This window comes from Dipodomys merriami, unplaced genomic scaffold (assembly GCF_024711535.1).
Source record: "Dipodomys merriami isolate MVZ:Mamm:240054 unplaced genomic scaffold, mDipMer1.0.p SCAF_5, whole genome shotgun sequence".
Taxonomy (NCBI): Eukaryota; Metazoa; Chordata; class Mammalia; order Rodentia; family Heteromyidae; genus Dipodomys; species Dipodomys merriami.
Genome location: NW_027206068.1, coordinates 26,643,479 through 26,669,832, shown reverse-complemented (window position 1 = coordinate 26,669,832; position 26,354 = coordinate 26,643,479). Strand labels below are relative to the sequence as shown.

General features: G+C 39.3%; 1 protein-coding gene and 1 long non-coding RNA gene across 4 annotated transcripts in view; one reads left to right on the top strand and one right to left on the bottom strand.

Annotated features, from left to right (window-relative positions):
- Nampt (nicotinamide phosphoribosyltransferase) overlaps positions 1-25,652 on the bottom strand; it is a 33,216-nt gene extending 7,564 nt beyond the window's left edge. Inside the window, exons 1-7 of one of the 3 annotated variants that reach the window (XM_069996248.1) lie at positions 25,350-25,652; positions 15,794-15,950; positions 14,191-14,294; positions 10,983-11,111; positions 6,946-7,104; positions 6,408-6,544; positions 1,418-1,643 (exon numbers count right to left, since the gene is read on the bottom strand). In XM_069996248.1, coding sequence (XP_069852349.1) covers positions 1,418-1,643; positions 6,408-6,544; positions 6,946-7,104; positions 10,983-11,111; positions 14,191-14,294; positions 15,794-15,950; positions 25,350-25,406 — 969 coding nt within the window. In that variant the 5' untranslated portion in view covers positions 25,407-25,652. Of the gene's footprint in view, positions 1-1,417; positions 1,644-6,407; positions 6,545-6,945; positions 7,105-10,982; positions 11,112-14,190; positions 14,364-15,793; positions 15,951-25,349 lie in introns of those variants that run through there. The other 2 variants (XM_069996250.1, XM_069996249.1) reach the window with 2 other exon arrangements.
- The window catches only part of LOC138809580 (uncharacterized), a 179,597-nt gene that overhangs the window by 93,597 nt on the left and 59,646 nt on the right, over positions 1-26,354 (top strand). The window lies entirely within an intron of this gene.

Sequence of the window (26,354 nt, the reverse complement as noted above, 5' to 3'; positions counted from 1 at the left end):
CTTCCTTCTCAATGAACTGTCTGTGTAAAGAACCTAGTGATATGAAAACTGCATGGAGATAACTCAGGTTGTTCTTACAACTAACTGCTCATTTTTTATTATGCAATGATAAAAACATGAGAACTGTTAAGTTTGCTAAACAAATATTTCAGGCTAAGATGTTCAGAGTGGTGTACCATTTAATAGCACTTAAAAAGACTTCCTTGTGTCTATGTCCACCCCCAACCCATCCCAAGAGTAACTTATCATCTGCTCATTAGCTGAGAAAATCATTGGTAGAGAAGCTGCAGTCAAAAGACCTACACAGTATACTCGGGCTCCATATTTTATATATTGTGCGACAAGTAACAAGTTACTTTAACCTAGTCTCTAAACATTTTTCTTTGTTAAAACATACAGTGTTTATTATATGATTTTTTTAAAGCATCTAACATTAGCATTAGAAAAAATTTAAAGGCAAATTGAATCCTAAATACTAAAAAATACATTACTACATTAACAATCAATGGTGTCTTTTTCAGAATGACTTGAGAAATTTTGTGTGCGTGTGTCTACATGCATGCATGTGTGCGCGCGCGCGTGTGTGCAATGGTGGTGGGGCTTGAACTCACGGCCTGGGTGCTGTCCCTTAGCTTTTTTGCTCAAGGCTGGTGCTGTTACCCCTTGAGCTCTTCTTCTAGTTTATTGGTGGTTAATTGGAGATAAGAGTCTCATGGAATTCTCTGCTTGGACTGGCTTTGAAATGTGATCCTCAGATCTCAAAACTCTTGAGTATCTAGCATTATAGGCATCAGCCACTGGCACCCAGCTTGAAACAATATTTATTTTGGGGGGGGGTCCGGTTGTAGGGCCTCAACTCTGGGCCTGGGCGCTGTCCCTCAGCACTTCAGCTCAGGGCTAGTGCTCTACCACTTGAGCCACAGCACCACTTCTGGCTTTTTTCTTTTTGCTTATGTGGTGCTGAGGAATTGAACCCAGGGCCTCATGCATGCAAGGCAAGTGTTCTACCACTGAGCTACCTTCCAAGCCCTGAAACATATTTTTGAATTATCTTTATTCCAATGTATTTCTTCTGTACTAACTTTAAGCATTTTACAATGACTTGTTATAAAAGAAACCACAATTTGGTGATCAGATCAGAGATTGATTAAAATGGCAATGCTATAATTTGGAAGGCACATAATAAAGACTCTATTCAGCAGCGCCTAATTGTCTACTTGATAGTTTATAAACATTCCATTAACTCTTGGTATTCTTTCTCTGCTATTAATGTATGACCTTGGGCAAATCTATTATTCTCTCTGATTTGCAACTTTAAATATAAGGACACTGGTCCAGAAAGCTTTTAAATGACAAGTAGTGTTGATATAGCTGGTCTATCAGCAATTTCATAATCAAGAAAGATGTTAAAATTTACCTTTAATACAGTGTCAAGAGGATTTCCAGAATCAGGTCTGATAATTAGTGGTGCTTCTGTACTTCTTGATACTATCAAATGTCTTAGATCTTCACCCCATATTTTCTCACACGCATTATAAATGTCATAGCTATCGCTGACCACAGATACAGGCACTGATGAAAACTGTGTCACTATATGTTCAAAAGCATCTTTTTCATGATCTTTCCCCCAAGCTGTTATGGTACTAGAAAACAAAATAAAAACACAAATTTATATAGGCAAGATATATACTTCTGAAGCACCATTAACTATTATGTTTGCTATACTACATCACCAATAGGTAAGGGGCTTAGTTTAATACATGTACATCAGAAGGCAAAAGGACTATTTGTGTTATACCATCCTTTGGCCAATTTGTTTTTAAACCACAACTAACAATATTCTGCTTCAGTAGTTATTTACTTTCAACTAATTATGAGCTTTTGTGTGTATGTCTGTGCTTTGTTCATTATTCCCAAATCTTATTTAAAAGCAGTAAGCTTAAACACTTGATAAATGCCTCCCTACTTCTCTCAAGGAAATTAGATAGGATAAACTCATAATCCCCTTACTTTGCTACTTGGCAAGCTCTTGGCTTCTGAAGCCATATACCAACAATAGAAATACAAGCTTTATTTATTTTTGTTTGTTTTTTTTTTTTTGGTTGGTCATGGAGCTTGAACTCTGGGCCTGGGTGCTGTCTTTCAGCTCTTCAGCTCAAGGCTAGCTCTCTACCACTTGAGCTTAAGCGCCACTTCTGGTTTTCTGTTGGTTTATTGGAGATAAGAGTCTCTCGGACTTTCCTGCCTGGGATGGCTTTGAGCCATGATCCTCAGATCTCAGACTCCTTAGTAGCTAGGATTACAGGTGTGAGCCACTGGCGCCTAGCCAAGCTTTATCTTTTTTACTTTAACTTTGTTACAACTTCAGATGGCCAGTAATAGAGGCACTCATCACTTAATTTACTCATGGAATGCAGATCTTAATTACTTTGGGGAAAAAACATACTTAAAACAGGAAAATATAAGAGTTTCTAATAGGCAGAAATGTCCTCAGTAATGCTTTTCCTTTTAAATAGAATATCTAATGTATAATTGGTTAATTAATATATAAGACATTCTTAAATAGTAATTTTCACATTGATGACTAAACCCTATTTCCGTATATAAATCAATTTTTATTTCCCTGCTAACTTTCTAATCTTGGCTTCCACCCTATTTTCCCCAGTAAAATAATGAAAAATAAGTAGCCCATTCATTGCAAAGTCCAAGTATGTATTAATTTACCTCAAACCTGTGTTCAGTAAAACTTGTAATAGAATGCCCCTTAAATGCACCCATGTGAAGACTGGTAGTGCTGTGGGTTAGTGGAAGGAAGGTCACTGGGGTGAGACCCTGCTTCCCAGCAGCCAGAAGATGAGCAGCTTTGCTCTGCCACTGAGGACTGCCCCTCCACTGACTGCAATGGGGCTAAGTGACCACAGACTTAAGACTTCTGTAACCATTAGCTAAAATAAATATTCAGCCCTAATTGGGACTAGCAGAACACCACTAAAATTTAGGTCTGAAATTGCCTATTTTCGGTCAGTCATGGGGCTTGCTCAAGAGTCTAGGCGCTGTCCCTGGGCTTTTTTTACCCAAGGCTAGTGGTCTACCACTTGGAGCCCCACAGCTCCACTTCCAGTTTTCTGTTGATTATTTGGAGATAAGCATCTCATGGACTTTGTCGCTTGGGCTAGCTTCAAACTGTGATCCTCAAATCCAAACTGTGATCCTAAAATCTCAGCCTCCTTAGTAGCTAGGATTATAGGGGCGAGCTACCTGTCAGTGCCCAGGTTGCAATCACTATTTTATACAATTCTTTTTCTAAAGGACTTGAGTAAACACCATTTCTTATCTGTCAGTAGTACACAGGGAGTAGCTGAGTAGGCATACTTCAACATTATCAAGACTTGGCTACTGAGAAACTGTCTAAAAATAAGATAGGGCTTGTTTCATAGTGGATGCTCTTCTTATAAACTAGAAGCTGTTGGTAGTTGTGATGTCACTTCTGCACTTCAAATAAGCATCTGCAGGCCAACAGGAAAAGTAGGATAGGGATGAAGGGAAAACCCTGTCTTATGTTCATAATAGCAACTGTCCTCTTTGTAAAGGGTGGAACCAGCTCAATGATCAACAATACTAGAAAGCTTCCAGTGTAAGAATGAACTCCTAGGAAGTGGCGCTGTAGCTCAAGTGGTAGAGCGCTCGCCTTGAGTTGAAGAGCTGAGGGACAACGCCCAGGCCCAGAGTTCAAGCCCCACGACCGATTAAAAAAAAAAAAAAAAAACAAAACTATAAAGAATGAACTCCTAGAGTTATAGGAGTTCACTGTGTATGTTGTTACTATTTACTATCACTGGTCATCTAGCTCTATTTTCCTGTGTATCATGTCTAGCAAACAATCTCCAATTTGAGTTCTCATCTTACTTTACTGACCGTCCTTGACCTTCAAGATACATCTTGAGCCTATCAGCTTTTTGGAATTTATTTCTTTCTGTGATCTTCAGTCTGCCCAAGATGCAGCTTTCTCCTTCTTCCATCTAACCTGATTCTGACCTGGCACTTTCTCTCTTTAACTGCTTGCTGTGTAAAACACTAAGTGTACAAAATACCCAGTGTGATAGATCCCACTACTTGTATGTTTTCTTCTGGGCTCTATATCCCACTATTTCTATGTTTCTTCTGGGCTCTATATCCCACTATTTGTACGTTTCTTCTGGGCTCTTGATCTACTTTGTTAGGTAGGAGCTTGAATACCTTCATCTCATCATCCCAAAGACAGGTCTTATGGCACCCAATGACAAGTCCATATAGAACAGTGTTTCTGTATTTGTTGAGTGAAGTTGTGAGTATAAACCATACTTACCTAATTTCAAACATCAAATTAAATACCATTCAATACCTTTCTAGAGTTTGAAGAAAAAGTTATACAACTGATTATTTCTACATCAATGAATTATTTCTAAATTTACTGAGATCTCTTATTGTAAAATTATTTCAGATGTCAACATTTATCTTTAATGGCTTACTGTTTTAAAATTTTAGCTCCTCTTTTTGTTTGGTTGGATAAAAGAACTAAAGAGAGAGATAAATGACTTGCCCAAGGTCAACCAATGTCAGCTGTCACTTAGTTTTCCAATTTCAATGCTCTTTTATTATGTACTACATCGTTTAAAAAGTGTTTCCGCCGAAACATTCTTACACATTAAAAAGTAAAATATAGTGAATAAAAAGTAAAATATAGTGAATATCATAAGGAATCATAAAAATAGATTTATATGTGGGCAAGGGAACATCAATGTTTTTCTCATTATCACATGAAAGTCCTAAAGATACTGCTCTGAAACAATCAGAGAATTAAGTCTAACATGTGACTGCCACATATTCTTAAAAGATATACAGACATATATGCCCCACATTAAGTTATTCTAAATCTAAGCCTCATGTAAAAGTTTCTGAATAAGCCATACCAATACAGCAATGTTCATAAATGTTACTGAATCTTCTCCACTGAATCCTAATTCAAATCATCAAGTTTTAGCAGTTTTAGCCACTAAACTACTTTTTGCGCTTATCTACTTCTTTCCATTCATTTAGCTACTTGGTTCTGGGCCTTAGCACCTTAATACTATTTTAAGTTTCTAAGCTTGTTTTTTCTTTAGCTGTACTAGGATTTGAACTCAAGGCAGGTACTCTAATCCCTTGAACCATGCCATTAGCCTGGCTTTTCCTACAATCAAAATATTCTAAAATCTGTGTCTGATAATTTTTCACAAAAACATCAGAACCTGCTCCTACTTGAAAATGCCTAGGTAAGAACAAGTTAGTATGATGTGTACTCAGTAAACTTCGATATCAAAATAAACTTGAAGGATCTTATTAATTATAATCGGCCATCAATCTACTCTGTCTTCTCTACAAAGTCTTAGTCCCTGAACACAACACTGTTATCAACATGTGTGACACATGGCAAAACACAAAAACATTGCTCAGACAATGATCACCCAATGCCTGCCTTTCATTTCCTTGTTTAACTTTAAGAAGTCACTATTTCACATACTATCTCTATAAAGCTTTCTTGATCCTACCTGGGGAATATGATCCTTCTTCTCCTTGCTATATACCACTATAGAACCTTACTGTTACCTCTTTAAAAATACTTAACCAACAGAGCATACTGTTACTAGTGTACTGTTTTTATCCTGAGGATAGGGTCAGTTCTTTTTATCTTTACTGTGTCTTGCAGAAGAAAGCTGATCAAACAACATGTATCAAATAGCAATAATAACGAAGATTAGCTTTATTCTAGACTCACTGTTAGTTGTAGGGCCTGCAATTTCCAAGCAGGAGTAAAACTTAATATTCCTGACTGATTATAGTAAACAATTCTGTCATAAGAACCAGAAATAAGGTTTGATATGCATTTTGAGTAAAGTTAACTTTAGGACCAGGGCTGCTGCAAGCTCAATTTCATTTGACATGGTATGGTTTAATAAGAGGAAATAAGGAAGTAGAAGAATCTGAACTCTTCTTTCATTGAAAGAGTTTACTTGCTTGTCTAGACGACAGTTTCCCAGGGCAAAGACAGATGAGGTCATGAAAAAAGGTAAGGGAAAAAGTGAACAGTACTTCAAGTCTTTTGGACTTCATTTAATAAAGAAAAGCTATCTGTATATGGCAACACAGCAAAAGAAAAAAAAATCACCTAAAATCAATTTGGCAGTGCTCGAAAAAAAGATCCTAAATTGTTTTACTAAAAATTCTGTATCTTCCAAAAACTAATCTTTATACAGAGATTAAATACTAAATTTACCAATGTTCATTACAGTACCTGGTTCTGTAAAGCAAGATTGCTCAGTGACAAATACCAAATAGGGGAAAAAATAGGTTCAATGTTTAACAGTAGTATAAAAAAATAAGAATTTTACCTGTGTTCTGCTGCTGGTACAGAATAGCCTGGAACGGGATCTTTTGTTCCATAATATTTTTTAATTAGAGCAATTCCTGCTACTGTATCTGTTCCTTTGAAGTTAACCAAATGTGCAGATGCCCCAATGCCAGCAGTCTAGAAAATTACCATAAACCAAAATTAACAATAGAAAATTCCAGATTTGTCCCACTCCCATTTCCCTCTGTTCTCTTACCCTGCCAGTGCTTATGTTTCTCTGTAACATTTTATCTAATATTATCATCATTATATATCTGATATACATATATCATCTGGCCATCTTTTCAACTAATGTATAAAGGACTTGAGACATGTGCTGAAAGCATCCCATGTACCTTGAATAAAGTCTGACACATAGTAAGTATTCTGTATGTATTTGTGGACTGGATCTTTGGAAGTTCAAAAGGTGGCCTACTTAAAAAACAATGTCAATTCAAATAAATGTCCTGAAAGTTTGTGGTGTTACTGTTAACTGGTAATCTACATTTTATTAGATGAGATTCATTTCAGGTCCTTACCTCTTGGGAAGAGACTCCTCTGTAGCCAAAATCATGTAATTTATATTCCAGACCATCTAAGTTCCCAGAAGTTTCTAATAAATATCTCGCCAATATTTTCTTCTGCTCCCTAGAATTTGTGGCAACTGTGATTGGATACCAGGACTGAACAAGAATAGTCTGTAATAACAAAATTTAACCACAAACATTAACACATAAAATCCTGAGTTCTTTTAGGAGAAGAGTTTTCTCTTCAGGATACCCTGAAGAGGTAAAGGGTCCAGGATATCCTGGATTTTAGTACTATTAGAAATATCAGTTATTACATTCCAACTAAACAGTAGGATGCCTACTGTGTGCATTTCAAAGCAAGTCAACAGCAAAGAAGGTGAGTACACTAAGCCTTAACAGTATAGTTTCCAAAGCACCAAAGAAACCAATCATTTTTTAAGAATGTGCTAAAACACTAATTTAAAAAAAATTCCATCTGTTAAGGGCCAATAGCTTAATAAATTGCTGTTAGGCTTTAAAAATGCTTATTCTTAATTTTGCATTTAATGTGGACCTGCATCAAACAGATGATAAACCAGCATTGGTTTAGAGATTAGATCTTGACTACTACTAGCTTTTCTTTTTTCTTTTTTCCAGCTCTTCTCCCCATTTTTTTGTTTTATCAGTACTGGAGTCTGAATGCCGGGCCACTTTTACTGCACCTTTAGTCCTTTATGGTGCTCACTTCTTTTGAGATAGGGTTTCATTTCTTGCCTGGGCTGTGATCTACCTATTTTACGTTTCCTAACATAGCTAGCTGGATAACAGGCATGTGTCTCCATATCCAGCTCTTCTTTGAGTCTCATGTACTTTTCTGTCTGAGCTGGCCTCAAACTGCACTCTTTCCAGTCTCAGCTTCTCTCAAGTAGTTAGAACTATAGGCATGAGACAATGGTACCTGGCTTTAATAATACTAGTTACTTATTTACTCCTCTAAGAAGCTCTAGGTGCACATGAATTTAACTTTTCTTGTATTTAATGACAAGTGATTAAGTCACTTGTCAAGTCACTTGTCACAAGTATCACTTGAGACACTTTAGCTTAGTACAAAAGAATCCTATTGACTTAGTGCTTTATATCCTTAGCTTTTATCCAAGTTTATAATAAGAAAGCCTCATCAAACACTGTACAATTTTTAAGTTTTTGCCTTCTTTTGTAGACTGACACAATTCTCAATAAGGAAGTGTTAAAATTGCTGGATTTCTACTTTCTTGTTTGCTTTTTGTCTTTTCCTTTTTGGTTCTGGGGACTGAACTCAGTACACTGTACTAGCAGGCAAGTGCTTTGCACTGAGCTACATCCCAGCCCTCCCTTGTTTTCTTGACAGTCAGTGAACTCCAAAAAAATTATAATCACAGCAACCATATTACTTATTTTGATTTGGGAATTCACATCTCCATTCCTGGATAATTTTCTATTATAAGCCTAACAACATGTTATAAGATGTAGCTTCAGATCTATTTTAGAAAACACTGCTACAAATGTCTAAACCAAACAACAACAACAACAACAACAACAACAAAATGCTTAACTTCTCCTTTGAAATTTATGGAAACCCCCCCCAACAATTAAAGACTACTTAAGTGATCACTGAATACATCAAGTAAAAACAGCCAAAAGATTACTTAACCTTAGGCTTGCCAATGTGGTCAACTCATACTATAACATTAGACTCTTGTGTGATAGACTAAATACAGTCCTGGCAGATCTCCTCCTTGAGAGATGGAGTCCATTTTCCCAGCCTTTGATTCTGGACTATTCTTATGACCTGAATGTGGGAATCAGGCTAAGAGATTTCCAATCCTTAATTTCAAGGATTTGAAGCTTCTCTCATTCTCTTAGAACCACCACGCTGATGTGGAGATGTAATAGTTAAATAACGAATAGTAAAAAACAAAACAAAAAACTGCCACGCTGTGAAAAAGCCTGACAGAGCAAGACCCTGCAGTTCCCTCTCTCTGAGCTGACCATGGCTTTGGTGTGAGACCACTGTAGACTGTCTAGCCCTCGCCTTACCACAGCTGAATATACCTGCATAAATCTAATTCTGTTAACCACAGAATCATAGGACGCAACAGTTTTGGTTAGCTAGTAACTATGGGGTAGTTTGTTATATAATAAAAATCTGATACAACTCTTAATTTATATTCTATAACTAATCTCTAACTATTCTACTCTTGAACGTTTTCTTTGATCCCACTGCCAGTGGCCAGGACTCTCCTACTTCCAGTCTTTACCTTCTAGGAAAATGTATTCTACATACTGTGTTTTTCCTACTGTGACCAGTTATAATTCTAAAGCAAATTTTATCTAGGTTGAATTATTCCTTATAAATCTTTGATGGTCACCTACTATGTACAGGGAGCAAAGTGAAACTGATTAGCATGGAAGCCTTCCATAATCTTGCCATGTTTGTCATCTAAAATTTTTCTTACAACAGTGTTTATTTTTATACTGTACCTCGGTGGTACGAGCATGTGTTTAGCATTGCAAGGCCCTGGCTTTGATGCTTATCGCTAAAGTAAAAATGAAAGAAAGCAACAATCTCCACTCTTGTGTTTTTTTTCTGTTTTGTTTTGTCGGTCGTGGGGCTTAAACTCTGGGCCTGGGCGCTGTCCCTCAGCTCTTCAGCTCAAGGCGAGCACTCTACCACTTGAGGTACAGCGTTACTTCCGGTTTTCTGGTGGTTTATTAGAGATAGGAGTATCACGGTCTCTCCTGCCTGGGCTGGCTTTGAACCGCGATCCGCAGATCTCAGCCTCCTGAGTAGCTAGGATTACAGGCGTGAGCCACCGGCGCCCGGCTACTCTTGTGTTTTTATATTACCTATTTTAAAACATCTGCCAGTACAAAATTAAGATACATTCTCTTTTAAGTTCAATTAATCCAGAGTTTATAATACAGGCTATTAAAAATTCTTTTTTGGTTAAATGTATATTTTTTCTGGGCATATTATTAGTTGACAGATCATGAAAAGTCTAACAACATTTTAAATTTCCTGTCAATGTAGTATATTGACTTCTGTCTTTAGAATGAACTTCAAACTAGAATCAGTGGCTCATATCTATAATCCTAGCTGCTCAGGAGGTAGAGATAAAGAGGATTTCTGATCATGGTCAGCCTGAGCTAAAAGTTTTCAAGACCCCCAACTCAACCAATAAACAATAGGTGAGGCTGCTTATATCTATCACTCCAGCTACTCAGGAAGTGTAAATAGCAGGATCTTGGTCTAAGATGGCCTTGGCATAAGTGTGAGAGACTAGTCAAAAAACAATGAAATAAGAAAGGGCTTAGGGAATGGCTCAATGGTAAGAGCACCTGCCTACCAAGTGCAAGGTCCTGAGTTCAAATCCAGTATCACAAAATAAGGACCTGAAATGTACTTTATAGCATAATAACTAATAATTATTTAAATCAATAAACCAAGGAGTAGTGGTAACAACCAAGTAAATATCTCTTAGATACTAAGGTGTTATTTCTATAGTTACTTGCAAGGGTATCTTCTTTTACCTATGAAAGCCATATTAAATTGTTGGAAGTCGATTATTATAGTCTAGGCAGTAAGTACATGGAAAACATAAAAAGCTTTGTAATATAAACTAGAAGCCCATAATGTACTCCCCTTTCAGGTTTAGAAAATAAAGTAATATGAATAGTGAATCTTGTTTATATTTAGATGAGAAGCTGAACTGTATTAAGTGGTAGAGCCTAGGACTAAACTGATTAGAAAGAATGAAGATAAAAGTTATTAAAAGTTGGAACAAAGTTCTTTTTGCCTAAATGGAACAGAATATACATAAAATGTCTTAAGTTACTAAAAATGTACTTTGTTCTAACATAATACATATTTAGAATGTAAACAAATAAGACAGGACTGAGTTATAGGAGTAATTCTCAGTAATTTGGCTAAGCTATCACCACCCGGAAATTAAGGCCTGGAAAAGTTATTAGCACATAGAACTCAGCTCAATTATTTTGGATTAATAGTAAGAATTTTAAAAATTCACCTCAATCCAGTTTGTAAGCCAGTAGCACTCTGGGTCTGTGTTTTCTACTGTGAAGAGAACATTTCCTCTGGGAATGACAGAGCCCTCAGGAACAGCCTTTACTTCTATTGGAAGGTGACCATCGTACTTCTGGAAAAGACAATGAATTCACTCATTGATAACACTTGACCTGTTTTATTAAAGCTCTTTACATCTTATAGAAGAGAAATCTCTAATTTAGAAATTGCAACTGTACATGTTACATTGTTAGCAAAATCTAGTTAGAATGTTCCTAAAAGAAAATTATTTAAAATTATTAAAAACCTAGGCAATGATACTAATTTTTTACACTTAACGCTATCAAGGATCTTTGCTAACAGCACCTATTACTAGAAGAGGAAGATTATTAAAAATGATCAAAACAAGCCGGGCGCCAGTGGCTCACACCTGTAATCCTAGCTACTCAGGAGGTTGAAATCTGAGGATTACAGTTCAAAGCTAGCCTGGACTGGAAATTCCATGAAACTCTTTTCTCCAACTAACCACCAGGAAACCAGAAAGGCCCAGAAAGGCCCAGAGTTCAAGCCCCACCACACACACACACACACACACACACACACACACACACACACACACACACACACACACACACACACACACACACACACACACACACACACACACACACACACACACACACACACACACACACACACACACACACACACACACACACACACACACACACACACACACACACACACACACACGGCTAGGAAGGTAGCTCAGTGGTAGAGCACTTGCCTTGCATGCCTGAGGCCCTGGGTTCGATTCCTCAGCACCACATAAGCAAAAAGAAAAAAACCAGAAGTGGCACTGTGGCTCAAGTGGTAGAGAGCTAGCCTTGAGCTGATTAGCTCAGGTACAGCAACACCAGGCCCAGAGTTCAGGCCCCACGACCGGATTCCCCCCCCCCCCCGAAAAAAAACAGTATTTTCTGTTGTTACACAAATTGGAACAGCACAGTCTAAAAGTATTCCAAGAATGAACTTTATAGTCACTTTCTCAAGTGAAAGGCTAAAGACAGTAGGATAAGTGACTACTATTCAAAAGTAAAACAATACAACTAAGTTTTGTATTATTATGCCAGTAGACCTGAAAGCAGACAGGTTAATCATAGAACCTTAGCATTCAACACCCAAGTCTGATATGAGTTCTTACTAATTCAACAATTTCCTCTAATATTAGGCATGTTATTTTGTTACATAGTATGCTGCTAGGAATTTAACTGTAACCACACTTGTACAGCTCCCCTCCTGCTCAAGCGTGTGTGCGTGCGTGCCTCTTTGTGTGTGTGTGTGTGTGTATTGTTTTCATTTCTTTATGAGGAATGAACCCAGGGGTTTTAGGCACACTAGTTAAGCACATTCCTATTGACCTACCACCCCAGACCCTATGTGCAACATGGGTAGGAGGCAAGTTGTTTCAGAAATTCTAGCAATTTATAGAACCTAGGACAAGGCAATTAAAACTATGCACAATGAGAAACACTGCTTATATCATGATAAGAGTAGAAAACATACTGCCTTACAAGGCTTGGTTTGCGCTCAAAAGCTTTGGGAGGCCTTGGGCTAGTTAGTCAGTTAACAGCTTTAGGTCTTAGATTCTGTGAAATGGGACCAGATAAGACTATCTCGAAAAAGTTAAAGTATCCTGAACGTACATAATAAAGACTTACCATCCCAGCAACTGGAAACAGTAAGTATAGCACCTAACATCATTGTATTTTATCTTCATATCATAGGGAAGGGAGAGGGGGCAAGTGCAGGAGTTAATCCAGATTTCACTTAGCTTAAAGTATATAGTAGTGTGTGCTTACTAGAAATACCGAAGAGTGAAACTGTATTTTTGAGAAAGTATTTCTGATTAGTGTGTTTGATATTGTCTGTACCATGTAAAAGACTTTCATTTGTGCGACAGAAATGAACAATTAACATTGTGAACTGTCATATTCCATTCCTGTTTGTTCATAATATAGAAACTACCAGAGAACAAATTCAATCCTTCATAATTCAATTTCTGTATCTTTGAATACTCAGATGTTTAAGCAAAATTCAAACATTAAAGTATTAATGTAGCACGATGAAGAATAAAAATTAACTTCCTTGATCTACACCAAACCATCATAACAATTCAATGAGAGAAATTTCTCAGCATTGCAAAGCGGTGATAGTTTTCTAGATAGTTTTCTAGTGAAGGAAGCAGAACTAACTTTTGAAATGACAAAGGTCTTAATAATTAATGTATTTTTACTAATAAACACATGTTCATATGTGTATTTTTAAGAATGAATTACTTAGCCGGGTGCCAGTGGCTCATGCCTGTAATCCTAGTTACTCAGGAGGCTGAGATCTGAGGTTTGCAGTTCAAAGCCAGCCCAGACAGTTAAGTCCATGAGATTCTTATCTCCAATAAACCACTAGAAAACCAGAAGTGGCACTGTGGCTCAAAGCGGTAGAGTGCTCGCCTTGAGCTGAAGAGTGCAGGGACAGTGCCCAAGCGACCGACAAAAAAAAAAAAAAAGAATTACTTTTCAAAGGAAGTTTAAATTTAAATTCACTTGTAAAAACATTTTAGATGGGGCACAGGAATGGAGGGAGAAATAGTGAGCAAATGCAATCATTATATTCAATATACATTTTGTAAAAAATGAACTATGTACCTTGAGGGTAGAGATGGGAAGAAGGAAAATGGGGAGAACAAAGGAAAAGATGACAATGACCAAGCAGCACTGTATTCATAACCTGGTTTATGAAATTGTAACCCCTTTGACAACTACTTAATAATAAAAGCATGCCCCAAAGATGGGCGCCGATGGCTCACGCCTGTAATCCTAGCTACTGAGGAGGCTGAGATTGAAGGATTGAGGTTCAAAGTCAGCCAGGGCAAGAAAGTCTCTGTGAGACTCTTCTCTCCATTAACCACTCAAAACCCGGAAGTGGCATTGTGGCTCAAGTGGTAGAGTGATAGCTTTGAGCTGAAGAGCTCAGGTACAGCAACACCAGGCCCAGAGTGCAAGCCCCACAACTGATAAAAAAAAAAAAAAGTACCCCAAATAGCCACATACCCTAAACATGTATCATGAATAGAAAAGATCTGTTAACTATAGACAAGAAATGGTGAATTTTAAGAAAACCGAAACAGGTCAAAACATGACATGACTTTTTACCTCAAGAATGTAGTTCCATCCCTTTTCATTAAAGACATCATCTTGGAAATGTTCTTTGTACACCTCTTTGGCTTCCTGGATTTTTTCTTTGGTCACTACTTTACCTAAAAGGATATACATGTCCTGTTTACATTTCTAAAGGCATTCTGTGAGTTGCTGAATTGTCACTCATTCTATGGATTTAAAAAGTAATGAGAGGTTAAATAAGTCACCCTGTCAACAGCAGTCAGAAAAGGAATTTGTTCTCTTAGTCACCACTTTAAACATGTTACTTTATTTTAAAAACAGATAAATAGAAATTACTTGCATAGTATTAAAAAACATTAAGATATTCTTTAAATTCAAGATGATTAAAACACAACTTATACTTCTCAAATGAGTCTTTCCACTGTATTCATGCATAAAGGATATGATGCCTCAGGGCTGGTAAACCAATCATTTTTACAATTACCAAATTATTGTCCTCTCCCTAAATACATTTTAGCTAACTTTTCTGTAAAACAAGGACAAGGACAATGGTAAAGTATCTAGTTAGAGGATAATGTGAGGAATGAATGAGTCACAACACAGAATAATTTACAATGCTAGCCTAAATCAAGCAATCCATACCTTTTAGTTGTAATTCATCATATGATAGCTTTTAAACTGAATTCAAGTGTACTATCTATCTTTGGAAACTACACAAAGTTTATAGTTGATGCACTTAAGATATCTTGCTTCCAGGGCTGGGACTTGAACTTAGGACCTCACATTCTTGAGAAGCTTGCAGTTTGGCTAGTGCTCTACCACTTGAGCCAAACCTATACCCTGGCTTTTTGCTTCTTAATTGGAGACAGAGTTACATGGACTTTTCTGACTACACTGGTTTGAACTGTGATCCTCTCAGTTTCTGCCTCTTGAGAAGCTAAGATTAGAGGCATGAGCCACTGGCACCTGGCTACAAACAGGTATTTTTGCTATCTAGCTATGTTTTCAATAATATAGCACATCTTTTAGGCCAAGATTATGGAAAAGTTATTACTTGAGCAAAATTAGGCTTAATCTGTCTTAAACTACAAGCTAATTCTTATTTAAAAATTTCTAATATACTCACACAGACTAGAAACAGCAAAGAAATTATTGAGATTTTCCTGTTTTATTTACAATACATTTGAAATTTAAGTCCGCAATTAGAAATAGTTTTGAAAGATGAGTCCTTATAAAACTGACTAGCATAAAAATATTCTAGTTGTAAATGCTACCATAATTCAAAATGCTTCCCAGTCAATAATAAATCCTTTACTTTATTAACTAAATTCTATTAGCAAATCAGATTAGCCTCTGAGATGACTGGATTTCCTAAATTTATTCTGAAAGTTACTATTTTCAAGAAAACTTTTCTCAAACTCAAGCACACCAAATATACCTGCCAAATTCTAAAATTTAATGGATTCAACCATTAAAGATGAGAACTTAAACAGGTTACAAATTTCCTAAAAAAATCTCTAGTATGGTTTAAGTAACTATCATACACTACTCAAAAATTTGCTTCAAATAATAGCATATGGAAAAATATGAAGTTATACAAAAGCAAGAGATTTAAATGTACTAGGAAAAGTTATACCTTTTAAGTACTTATTAAGAATGTACTGCAACCCATAAAATACTGTTTCCTCGTATTTCACTTTCCTTACTTTGGAGTTTTCTGTCTTCTTTTCACGGCATTCAAAGTAGGAATAAACTTTGCTTGTGTTGGGTGGGTATTGTTTATAGTGAGTAACCTATGTGGAGAGAAATACTTTAGAAAACACCAAAAAGAGAATATGAATCACAACCAAAAGGCTTGAAATTATTTCAAATCTAGGAAAACCATACTTCATGCTTGCTATTCATCAACTCCCCCATCCCCTCATCCAGAATAAAAAAGTCAATTACCTAGTATGAAACTTTATCTTAAAATCAAAACCTCAAGAGACCAAACTTAAGTAGGTACCAAGCCTCTGAGTTGGCAAAGGAACTCATTTGGATTCGGAAATAGCCACTTTTCATTCAGATGAGAAGCAACTCCCTACAGGGTGTATAACCAATACTAAAGAATGAACCAACTCAACAGATCTGGACATGTTAAGTATTTGTATTCCTTATCTGAAATGTTTGGGACCAGTGGCACTTCTGATTAGGATTTTAGAATATTTGTATATACTTATGAGATACCCTGGGGTCAGGACCCACATCTAATCCAAAATTTATTAGTTTCATATATACCTTGTACCCATAACCTAAAGTAATTTTATGCATTATTTTTAATGTATCTATGTTTTGACCATGACCTGTCACATCAAATATGCCCTTGTGATATCGTGACCGTTCACAAAATGTTTTGGATTTTGAATTAGGAATATTCGATCTATAATTGTAGTGTTACTATCTAAATGTGTATATTTGGTCATGATGGCTCATAATTATTTCTTCATTTACATATAAGTAAATACTGAGGATGGTTCCTCATGGCTGTCACAGTGACACAAAAACCTGCCATAAAAGCAATAGCAGCAAAAATATATAAAAAACATCTAATAATCTTTCTTTTTCTCAAATCCTAACTGGAAAATAAATCCCTGTACAGCACAAGATCAGTTCTTTATGAGTCATGAAGATTTCTTAGCAGAGATTTCTCCTTTTTAAACGTTAAAGCCACTGTTTTTTATCGGATTTTGTTTAAAAGTTAAAAAGTTCATCAGAATTTTTATTTCAGTGTTTTTACTATAATAAAACATTTTAGAAGTAAAAAAATGACTAGAACAATAATGTATATTTGGCCTGGTGGAAAGAATAGGAATGATACAGCTTAGGTGATTAAGGTACAGGGTCAATCATGGCAATGATGGAAGTTTTCCTTTGCTTGGCTGCAAACTTCAATCTCAGTACAATCTGGATTTATCCTAAAGAATCTCGGCTGGGAAGGTGGCTCAGTGGTAAAGCACTTGCCTTGCATGCATGAGGCCCTGGGTTCAATTCCTAGCACCACATAAGCAGGGGGAAAAAAAAGAATCTTTAGCATGACAATGCTAAAATGCATGGATTTCCATCAACACTTATGAACAATCATCCTTTTCCTTCTCCAATGAAGCCTATTTGCAGCCTCTCTTCTGTTATACATAGTCAATGCTAGGGGTCAATCTTTATAGTAACACGTGACTGGAACCTAAGTTCTACCTGAATCTTGAAGCCCCACTTTGCTCAGATGTAACAGATGTTTACATACTGAAAGACACTGGGAGGCCTCAGTAAAATCCAGATGTATGTTGATCTCACTTTTTAAGAGGGGAGAAGTAGCTTAAATGAGCAGTAACAGAGAACCCACAACAAACTTCTTAACCTACTAAAACACAAAAGCAGGATAATTATTTATTATACTTTTGCAATAAATGTTATTAAAAGCATTATTTCAATTAAACTGATTAGACACAACTTCCACCTAAAGATGTATGAAAACACAAAAATGTCCAATTTATAATGTAATAAGTATAATTCCTGCAATGGAACTAAGTAATGAGGATAGCCACCCTGATAAAAGACATACAGACCACAAGCATATCTCACAGCATCCATTCTGGTTTGACCTACAGTTAGTCTTTTATTTTCTCAACTTTAAAAGGTTGTACAAGGGGGTTACAATTGAACATGTCTAAGTAGCCAGTTCTTGATCAGTCACCCCTTCTACCATTTTTTGTCATCTGGTCAGTTCCCTCCACAATACTAATTTCATGATTCCCAACTGCTTTATCACCTGTGTACATTAAGTATTCTGGCTATGTTTGTACCTGGTTCATTTTTTCATCCATCTACCCTCTCTCTTACTACTAACCAACCCCCTAGCCTGATCTCCATAGTTCTGGTATCTATTAGTACATCTTCTATCAGATTTTCAAATACTATGAAGCAAATTATTTTCCTCTCCTGAGAAGACAAAGTAGTCAAAAATTGAGTAGAAATAGCTCTAAGATATTTAGCTCCATCTGGGTTGAAAAGCGTACTAAATTTTTCCATCATATAATTACAGTTCCAGTTATAGACAATAATTACAATTTTGAAGTGTTAAGACTACAGTTTGGGGTTTTTTTTGTACTATAAAACTCATTTTTCCCTAAATATTTAAGAGCTTTCTCTGAAACAAGTATCATTTAAGATTAATATTAAACATTTAGGCTGTTTAATTATAAATGAAGGTATGCTTAGAAGTCTTAAGAGAATTCCAACTGGTTAGACAAACTCACAGGTAACTAACCATGAAACATAATTTTCTATTTGCTAACTACCTAACACTCAGCAAGTTTATAACGAATAGATGACAACTCTAGTTTTGCTAGTTTATTGCCTTCTTTTTCCATTTACTGCTAATCTGGTCAGGAACCTTTACCAGAAAATGGAATAACTTGTAGGCAGGGACAGGGGAAAGCAAAGGAAGGGGTAACATCCAAGAATTGTACTCATACCTGACTTATGGAATTGTAACCCCTCTGTATAACACTTTACATACCCTTTACTGCTTATGTACTTAGCATTACTATATTCCATATGCTGGGGATGAAAAGGAAAAGAGACTGACAAAGTCTCCTGGCAAACAACTGGTGGGGGGGGGGACGAGAAAAACAATACATAAATAATTTCAGATCAAGAGGATGCTTTGAAAAATTGTACAAATGATGAAGTAGAGGAGGCCTAGGAACCACTTACAATGGATGCCCAGGAAGCCCTACGTGACAAGACAGAAATGCTTTGGCACAAGTGATAGAACAGAAGGAGGCCTCTACGGTTGGTGCTCAGACTAGACAAGGTCAGAGGAAAGCTGGGAAAAGATCACAAAGCTTTCAGGCTACTGTAGAGCTTTGATTTTTTACCAAGTGCAAAAAGGAAGCTAACTATGCTTTCAGCTAGGGTGAATATGATCTGATTCACTTTTTTTTCAAAAAGTTTTTGATGCTGGAGATTGATAAAGGGTATTGCATATGCTAAGTGCATGTTCTAACACTAAACTACATGCTCTTGCTCCCATGTTAAAAGAGTCAGGCTGGTAGTGAGTAGAGTATGGATTAGAGGGTGCTCAGAGCAGAAGCAGGAGTTAAGAGGCTACTATCCAAAACCAGGAGAAGAAAGAACAGGTCCAGTATTTGGAAAACAAGGAGAACAGAGCTGGCAAACTGAACATGGGAAAAAATAATGGAGAAGTATTAATGACGCCTTTTTTCTGGGTGCTGATGGCCCATACCTATAATCCTAGCTACTGAGGCTGAGATTGAGAGGATCATGGCTTAAGGCAGACTGGGTAGAAAAGGCCCTGAGACTCATCTGCAAAATAACCAGCAAAAAGCTGGGCTGGAGGCATAGCTAAAGTGGCAAAGTGCCAGCCATGTAAGAAAGTGTGAGACTACAAACCCTAACACTGTTAAAACAAACAAAAAAAAAACACCAACTAGAGTTCTGGCTTGAGCAACAGGATCAATAATGGTGTCATTTATGATATGAGGAAGACAATGGAGACTGAGGGAATGAGTGGAGAAATCAAGTGTTGTAACAAAATCAAATCAGTCTTGAATATTAAGTAATGCTTACAAGAAATTTCACAGAATTCAAAATTAAATACAAAAAGGATGCTGTTAAATCACATTCACTTTTTAACACTGCTCTGACTTCTAGAGAAAATGGTTCTATGATAAATGTAAAATTTTTCATTAGGCCCAGATCTGAGGATCGTGGCTCAAAGCCAGCTTGGGCAAGAAAGTTTGAGAGACTCTTAGCTCCAAGTAGTCACCAGAAAACCAGAAGTGGAGGTGTGGCTCAAAGTGGTAGAATGCTAGCTTTGAGCAAAAGAGCTCAGGGACAGTGCCCAGGCTGGGAGTTCAAGCTCTACGACCAACACCTCCCCTCCCCCCAAAGAAAACCCCACAAAAAACCCCCACAAAAAAACAGTAAAAAAACTTCATTAGGTATAGACAAAGTTCTGATATAACTCCAGCCAACTTTACTATTACACAGACCTCCCACAGCGAAGAGCATCTATATAATATTAATACACGAGTGGTAAAGAACAGATACTTTGTAGCAGAACTTAAGTGTCTGCATTGTGACAGATTTGCCAAGGAAATAAAGATAAGCTAAGATATTCTGGGTAATAAGTGGAACAGCCTTTTCCACTGTGCAGTATTTGTTGGTAAGCAATCTATATCAAAATTTTGTATTGCCAAGGCTAAGTATTCTTGTTTATAGTATGATTAATTCATGGGGGAAAAGCACAGACAAATTTGAGTAGAATCTTTCTGGGAGAGTAAGATATAATGTTGTTTAGCTGCTTCTCTAGAGCCCCCGAAGTTTTCTGATATCCTTTCAAGATCTTTCCTCTCATTATGAGATCATATAGCCAGAGGCAACTATTACTAACTTACTTTTTCCAGTTATACTTTTAGTTTTAACTGCTAACATTTAAAAAAAGGAGCATATGAGATAATATATTCAAGACCACTGAGCAAGTCTAGTTGTATATATAGTATCTAAGGGCATTCGAAGATGCTGCACTAGCCCTACAATGGATAGACTTTTTTTGTTGTTGTTATTTTGTTGGTCATGGGGGCTGAACTCTGGGCATGGGTGTTGTCCCTCAGTTCTCCAGATCAAGACTAGCACCCTACCACTTGAACCACAGCACCACTTCCAGCTTTTTTCTGCTTATGTGGTGCTGAGGAATTGAACCCAGGGCCTCATGCATGCAAGGCAAGCACTCTACCACTGAGCCACCTTCCCAGCCCTGTGCAAACCAAATTTTATCATATGGAAGGACACTAGTTTCTGGTATTGAAGTTTTGCAAGATATTTTATGATTATTACTGATCTAAATTAATTTATCTATACAGTATCCATGATTTATATAGGACTATTTCTTTTATTTTTCTCTTTTTTTGGGGGGGGAGGGGAGTCCGGTTGTGGGGCCTGAACTCTGAGCCTGGGAGCAGTCCCTCAGCTCTTCAGCTCAAGGCTAGCGCTCTACTACTTGAGCCCCAGCGCCACTTCCAGCTTTTTTCTTTTTGCTTATGTGGTGCTGAGGAATCAAACCCAGGGCCTCATGCATGCAAGGCAAGCACTCTACCGCTGAGCCACCTTCCCAGCCCATATATAACTATTTCTATTGTCCAAGTTTTTCCTGTAACATAAAACCTAGCAGGGAAATTAAAATATATGCAAAATGTCATATATGTATATATATATATATATATATATATATATATATATATATATATAATCACTAGACTGATAAGTGGTTTCCCAGGTACAAACTTCAGCAGTACCCTCTTTATGACTGAAGTCAGGCTACCATGGGAGCCATTATACTAGTACTTTAGTGTTCATTCAGGAGCAGTGACAAAGAGGCAACTATGAGAAATAGGAACATCTCAGAGGAAGACATGGGAGGCTAACGTTCCAGGTAGAACTGGCCCACATGATTCTCATCTGCAAAATATTTTCCTCAAATAACTCAAATTTCTAGGTTTTTTTAATTAAGACATTAGAAAAACAAAATCTCGACTGCTTCATTACTGTAAATCAGTTGGACAGCTCTTTGAAACATTTCTAAAATCAACCTTCCTACATCGTGAGTTGTATACACTGCTCATCACTGTCTTCATTTCCAATGCCAGATAAGTCTTTATTATATATTAAATAATTGAAATGATTGAAATCATATGAGTTCTAGTTAACCAGCTTATAAAAGGCCTTTTGAAAAGCAAGGTACACTGGACAGCTCGGTTCATAATTAATGTGATATGATGTAAACCACACACTGTGTAAGGATTACTTCTGTGTGTTATGTCCTTTATAGTACAATTGATGTCTTCTATTAATTTACTACTATAGATAAAATAGACATTCTGAAAATATTCTCTGCTGTAGTAACAAACCAAGTGTACACACTGGGGAGGGGAAAGGACAGGGGACAAGCATCTTTAAATGCTCTAATTATTTAGAAACTAATCAATGGCTATCTTAAAGTGAAGCAAACCTATCTGTTTTACAAATGTTATTGAAGCACTCTGATGGCTACAATTGGCACCTTCAGTCCTAGCTGGTTTAGCACAATGTAAATACACATAGTGCAGAACAATGTTGCCTAAAGCTATTCTGAAAACATAAATGATCAACAAAGTATTTAAGTTAAGATTAGGTCCCTATACTTACAAGAAGTCCTGAAAACTGAAGAACCACATTTGCCCATGTTCTTAGTTACACATTAGGTTTAATAAGTATGAGATTTCAGAAACAAATATGAATTTCAAATGTTCTACCTTCAGCAGAAATTGTTGTGGATTACCTTGCTACATGTTGCCATGTGCGTACATGTCCACCTCTGTACCCAAAAATCCCTATATGCAGTGCTTGGGCAATCAATAATTCCTCCTTCAATTTTAGAAGAAATCAACATATTTAACTTTTTCCATTAACATACAGATGTTTGCCTAGAGTTTGTGAGAACTGATATGGATTTGTAACATTTTACAGCAATTTCCAAATAGAAGTGTCATCACTTTCAACCTCAACATTAACATTGTGCTTCTTTTTTGCCTATGATTAAAAAAAGCAAAACTAGAAACTGCAAGGACCATTCAAAAGGCAAGGAAAAAGAAACTCAATGACCAAATCTGATTGTGGAATACAAAAATCCTGTATGTTAGTATATTGTTGTAACCCACTGGTATAAAAATAACAACCTGATTGAATCCCCTTGAAGGGACTTTTAGAGGGAAAAGTGAAAAAACAAAACCAAGATGCAAATCTTCTGACAATATTTCATGTAAGAAAAAGGATAAAATGTAACAGCCTGATTTGGTAAAAATTTACGTAGGTACAAATTCTAATAGTGCAAGTAAGTATAATTTGCTAGAAGATTAGAAAACTTGAGGGTAGCTAGTTCAGAGGGTTCAAAGCCAGCCTAGGCATAAAAGTACACAAGACTCCATCTCATTCAGTGGAGGGAAAGCACAAGTTAGAAGATCTCACCCCAGGCCAATGCTGGTGTAAACCAGAACTTACCTTGAAACAATCAAGGCAAAGAAGGAGGCTGGAGTTGTGGCTCAACTGGTAGAGCACTTACCTAGCAAGCAAGAGGCCCTGAGTTCAATCCCCAGTATTATGAAAACAGGACCACAAACCCAAAATAGAATTTTAAGGTAACTCATTATTTTAACTACACGCACTCCCTACCCACAAACTGATGTTTAACAAATTTGACCAAACTGCCTGAAATCCTAACTACTCAGGAGGCTGAGGTGCAGTTTGAAGCCAGCTCAGGCAGAAAAGTCCATGAGAATCTTATCTCCCATTAATTACCAAAAAGCCAGAAGTGGAGCTGTGGCTCAAGTGGTAAGTGCTAGCCTTGAGCACAAAAGCTCAGGGACTGAGCTCAAACTCTGAGGAGTTCAAGCCCCAGAATCAGCACAAAATAAAAACACTACATTCCTTAAAACCGCTCCAGGACCTGCATTCCCTTTTGCTTCTGACTTCTTTATTTACATTTCCCACTTACAATTCAGTAATTTACTCCACAGCTAATGAGCTAAGAATCTGAAAATTATTTTAAAGAGTTAAAAGCAATAGATGAAACCCTAAGATCATTAATAAAGATACCAAAAACTGTAACTGAACTAAGAGAACTCAAGCAGAAGTTTTAGGGTCAGGTGAAGAACCATACTAGAAATGATCATGCCCTTGCATTAGTACAGATTTCTTTCTTTAAATTCCCTTACAGAGACTTGACACTCAATGGAAATTCACCCAAGTATAACAGAATCCTAATCTAACTGCAAAAAAAAATTGAACTAGTACTGAAATAAAATGGAATTCTCTCCAGTATTTGAGGTTTAAAAAATAAAACACAAATCCAGTGTCAGTACCCTCAGACCTATAATCCCAGTTACTCAGGAGATTGATGAGGGTCTAGATTCCAAAGCCAGTCCAGGCAGACCAATAGGAGAGATTCATCTCCAATTAAAGGTGGAGGTGTGGCTCAGGTGGTAGAGTGCCAGCCTTGTGAGTTAAAGCCAGACCACAGCACCCTAACTGCAAACCCCAGTACAGACAAATAATAAATAAATAAATAATAAATAGAATCCAGAGAAAATCCAGACAGACACAAGAATACTAGGCTAATCACTGTATTAAAAATTACCATGTTGCTCCAGTAAACCCTGAAACTTAAAAGCTAAAAATTTATTTTCTACGATGAGTATTTCTGACCTCTGACATTTCACCTTTTAAGCAAGCCTCTTGGCTAAGTAAAGTCAGTCAAAGTATCAAAGTTCCCTTTGTATAATTTGGGGACGCTGGCGAGGCTTACCCTCTAGTGATTTCCCCCCTTTTCTGTCTCTTTGTGAGTTTGACTTGAGTTTCAAGCAAAATTAATGGGGCAGCTAAGCATGCAAGCATCCAATAGGCACATTAAAGCAACGCGTGCCGTTTCCTCTCCACAAGTTCTGCAGGGTGAAAACTCCAATTCCTTTAAATCTCCGCGAGTTTCAGTTTCCTTTTCACGGAAATCCCGTCGTGACCCTAAAGGAGCGCCGACCCCGTGGCCCCCGCACCCCGGGGTCAGGCGCAGGAGCACGGCCGGCACGAGAGCTGGAGATGCACGCGGCCCAGCAGGATGAACCGGAGAATGCACCCCGGCTACCGGGGACAGACGTGTGCCCGCCGCCCTGTGCCCCAGGCTGGGCCGGGGAACGTGCCGGGAGGGCGCCACCACCTTCCTCCCCTGGAAGGGACGTACCTGCCCGGCCAGGGGCGGGCGGGCGGGCGAGCGCGCGGGACCTTGCTCGGCTCCGGAGCCCGCTCCGCCCACCGAGGCCGTGACCCGGGGCCGTTACCTAACCAGTCACCGCTGCCTGGGCCAGCGCAGGGCGCAGAGGCCGGGTCCCGGGGAGGCGTGCGCCCCGGCACGCCGGCGAGCCCTCGCGGCGCACCGCGCAGCGCAGGCCCCGCCTCCAGCCTCCCGAGCCTCCATCCCTCCTCCGCCGACCTCCTCCACTGCGGCGCCGGCTCCACCTGCCCCATCCCGCCGCCGCGCCCCGCGCCCCGGCCCCGGCGGCCGCAGCCTCGCGCTGCCCCGGGACGCCGGCGCCCGCCGCAGCCGCTACCTTGTAGGAGTCGGTGGCCAGGAGGATGTTGAACTCGGCTTCTGCCGCCGCGTTCATCTCGGGCCGGAGCGGAGGGGCCGCCCGCCGCGAGCTCCCCGGCGCGGCTACGAGGAAGGAGGAAAAATAAGGGCTTCGCCGCGCTCCGTGGCTTAAGTCACCACCCGGTCGGAGGAGGCGGGAGACCGGGGAGAAACCGAGCGTGGGGAGGGGCTCGGGGAGGGCGGGGCGGGAGCCGTGACGCGGAGGCGGCGGCGGCGGCGGCGGCTGGCGCGCGCTCCCCGCGGCCTCCCGGCTCTGCTCCCGGCCCCGCCCCGCCCCCGGCGGAGACCAGGGGCGGGGCGCGGCCGCGCGTGCGCAGCGCGGGGGGCGGGGCCTCGGCGAGGACGTGAGGCACGCGCTCTTCCTCAGCCGCTCTGGGGCCCGCGGAGGCCCGGGCTGCGGCCGGCTGTGGCGCGTGACCTCGGCACTCGCCTCGGTTTCGGGCTCACGCGGAGGGGCGGAGCCCTATGGGAGGGCGTTCCCGGCCTCGTCCCTCCTGCCGGCAGCGGGATCGCCGGTCCCGGCCGGCGGGACCTTCCTCTGCTGCTCCCCAGTCCTGCCTCATTCGGCCCCGGCTCCTGCCGGCGTCTCGCCGCTCGGCTGGGCCCGGAGCCTCCCCGGCCGCCGGCCGTCCCCGCGCGCGCCCGACTTACCTTTGTCTGAGCATCCTCGGGCCCCCTCGGTGGCTTCGGGCTCACCGAAATCGTGGGGTCCCCCTAATCGGACGCGTGGGTCTGCTTCCCTCCCTCCCCGGCCGCGCCTGGGCTCCGGGCTCCCTTCAAGGATGCTTTGAACAGAGCCTGCGAGGGAAGGCTGCGGTTGGGCCCAGCCCTCCCCCTCCGTGAGCGGATCGAATCCAGGGTGTCAGCGAGTCCCCCCTCCCCCTTTAAATCATCATTGTGATTGTTAACTCCCGCGGAATGAGCTGGCAATCCCCAGTGACATGACAGCCGATGGGCTCACCTC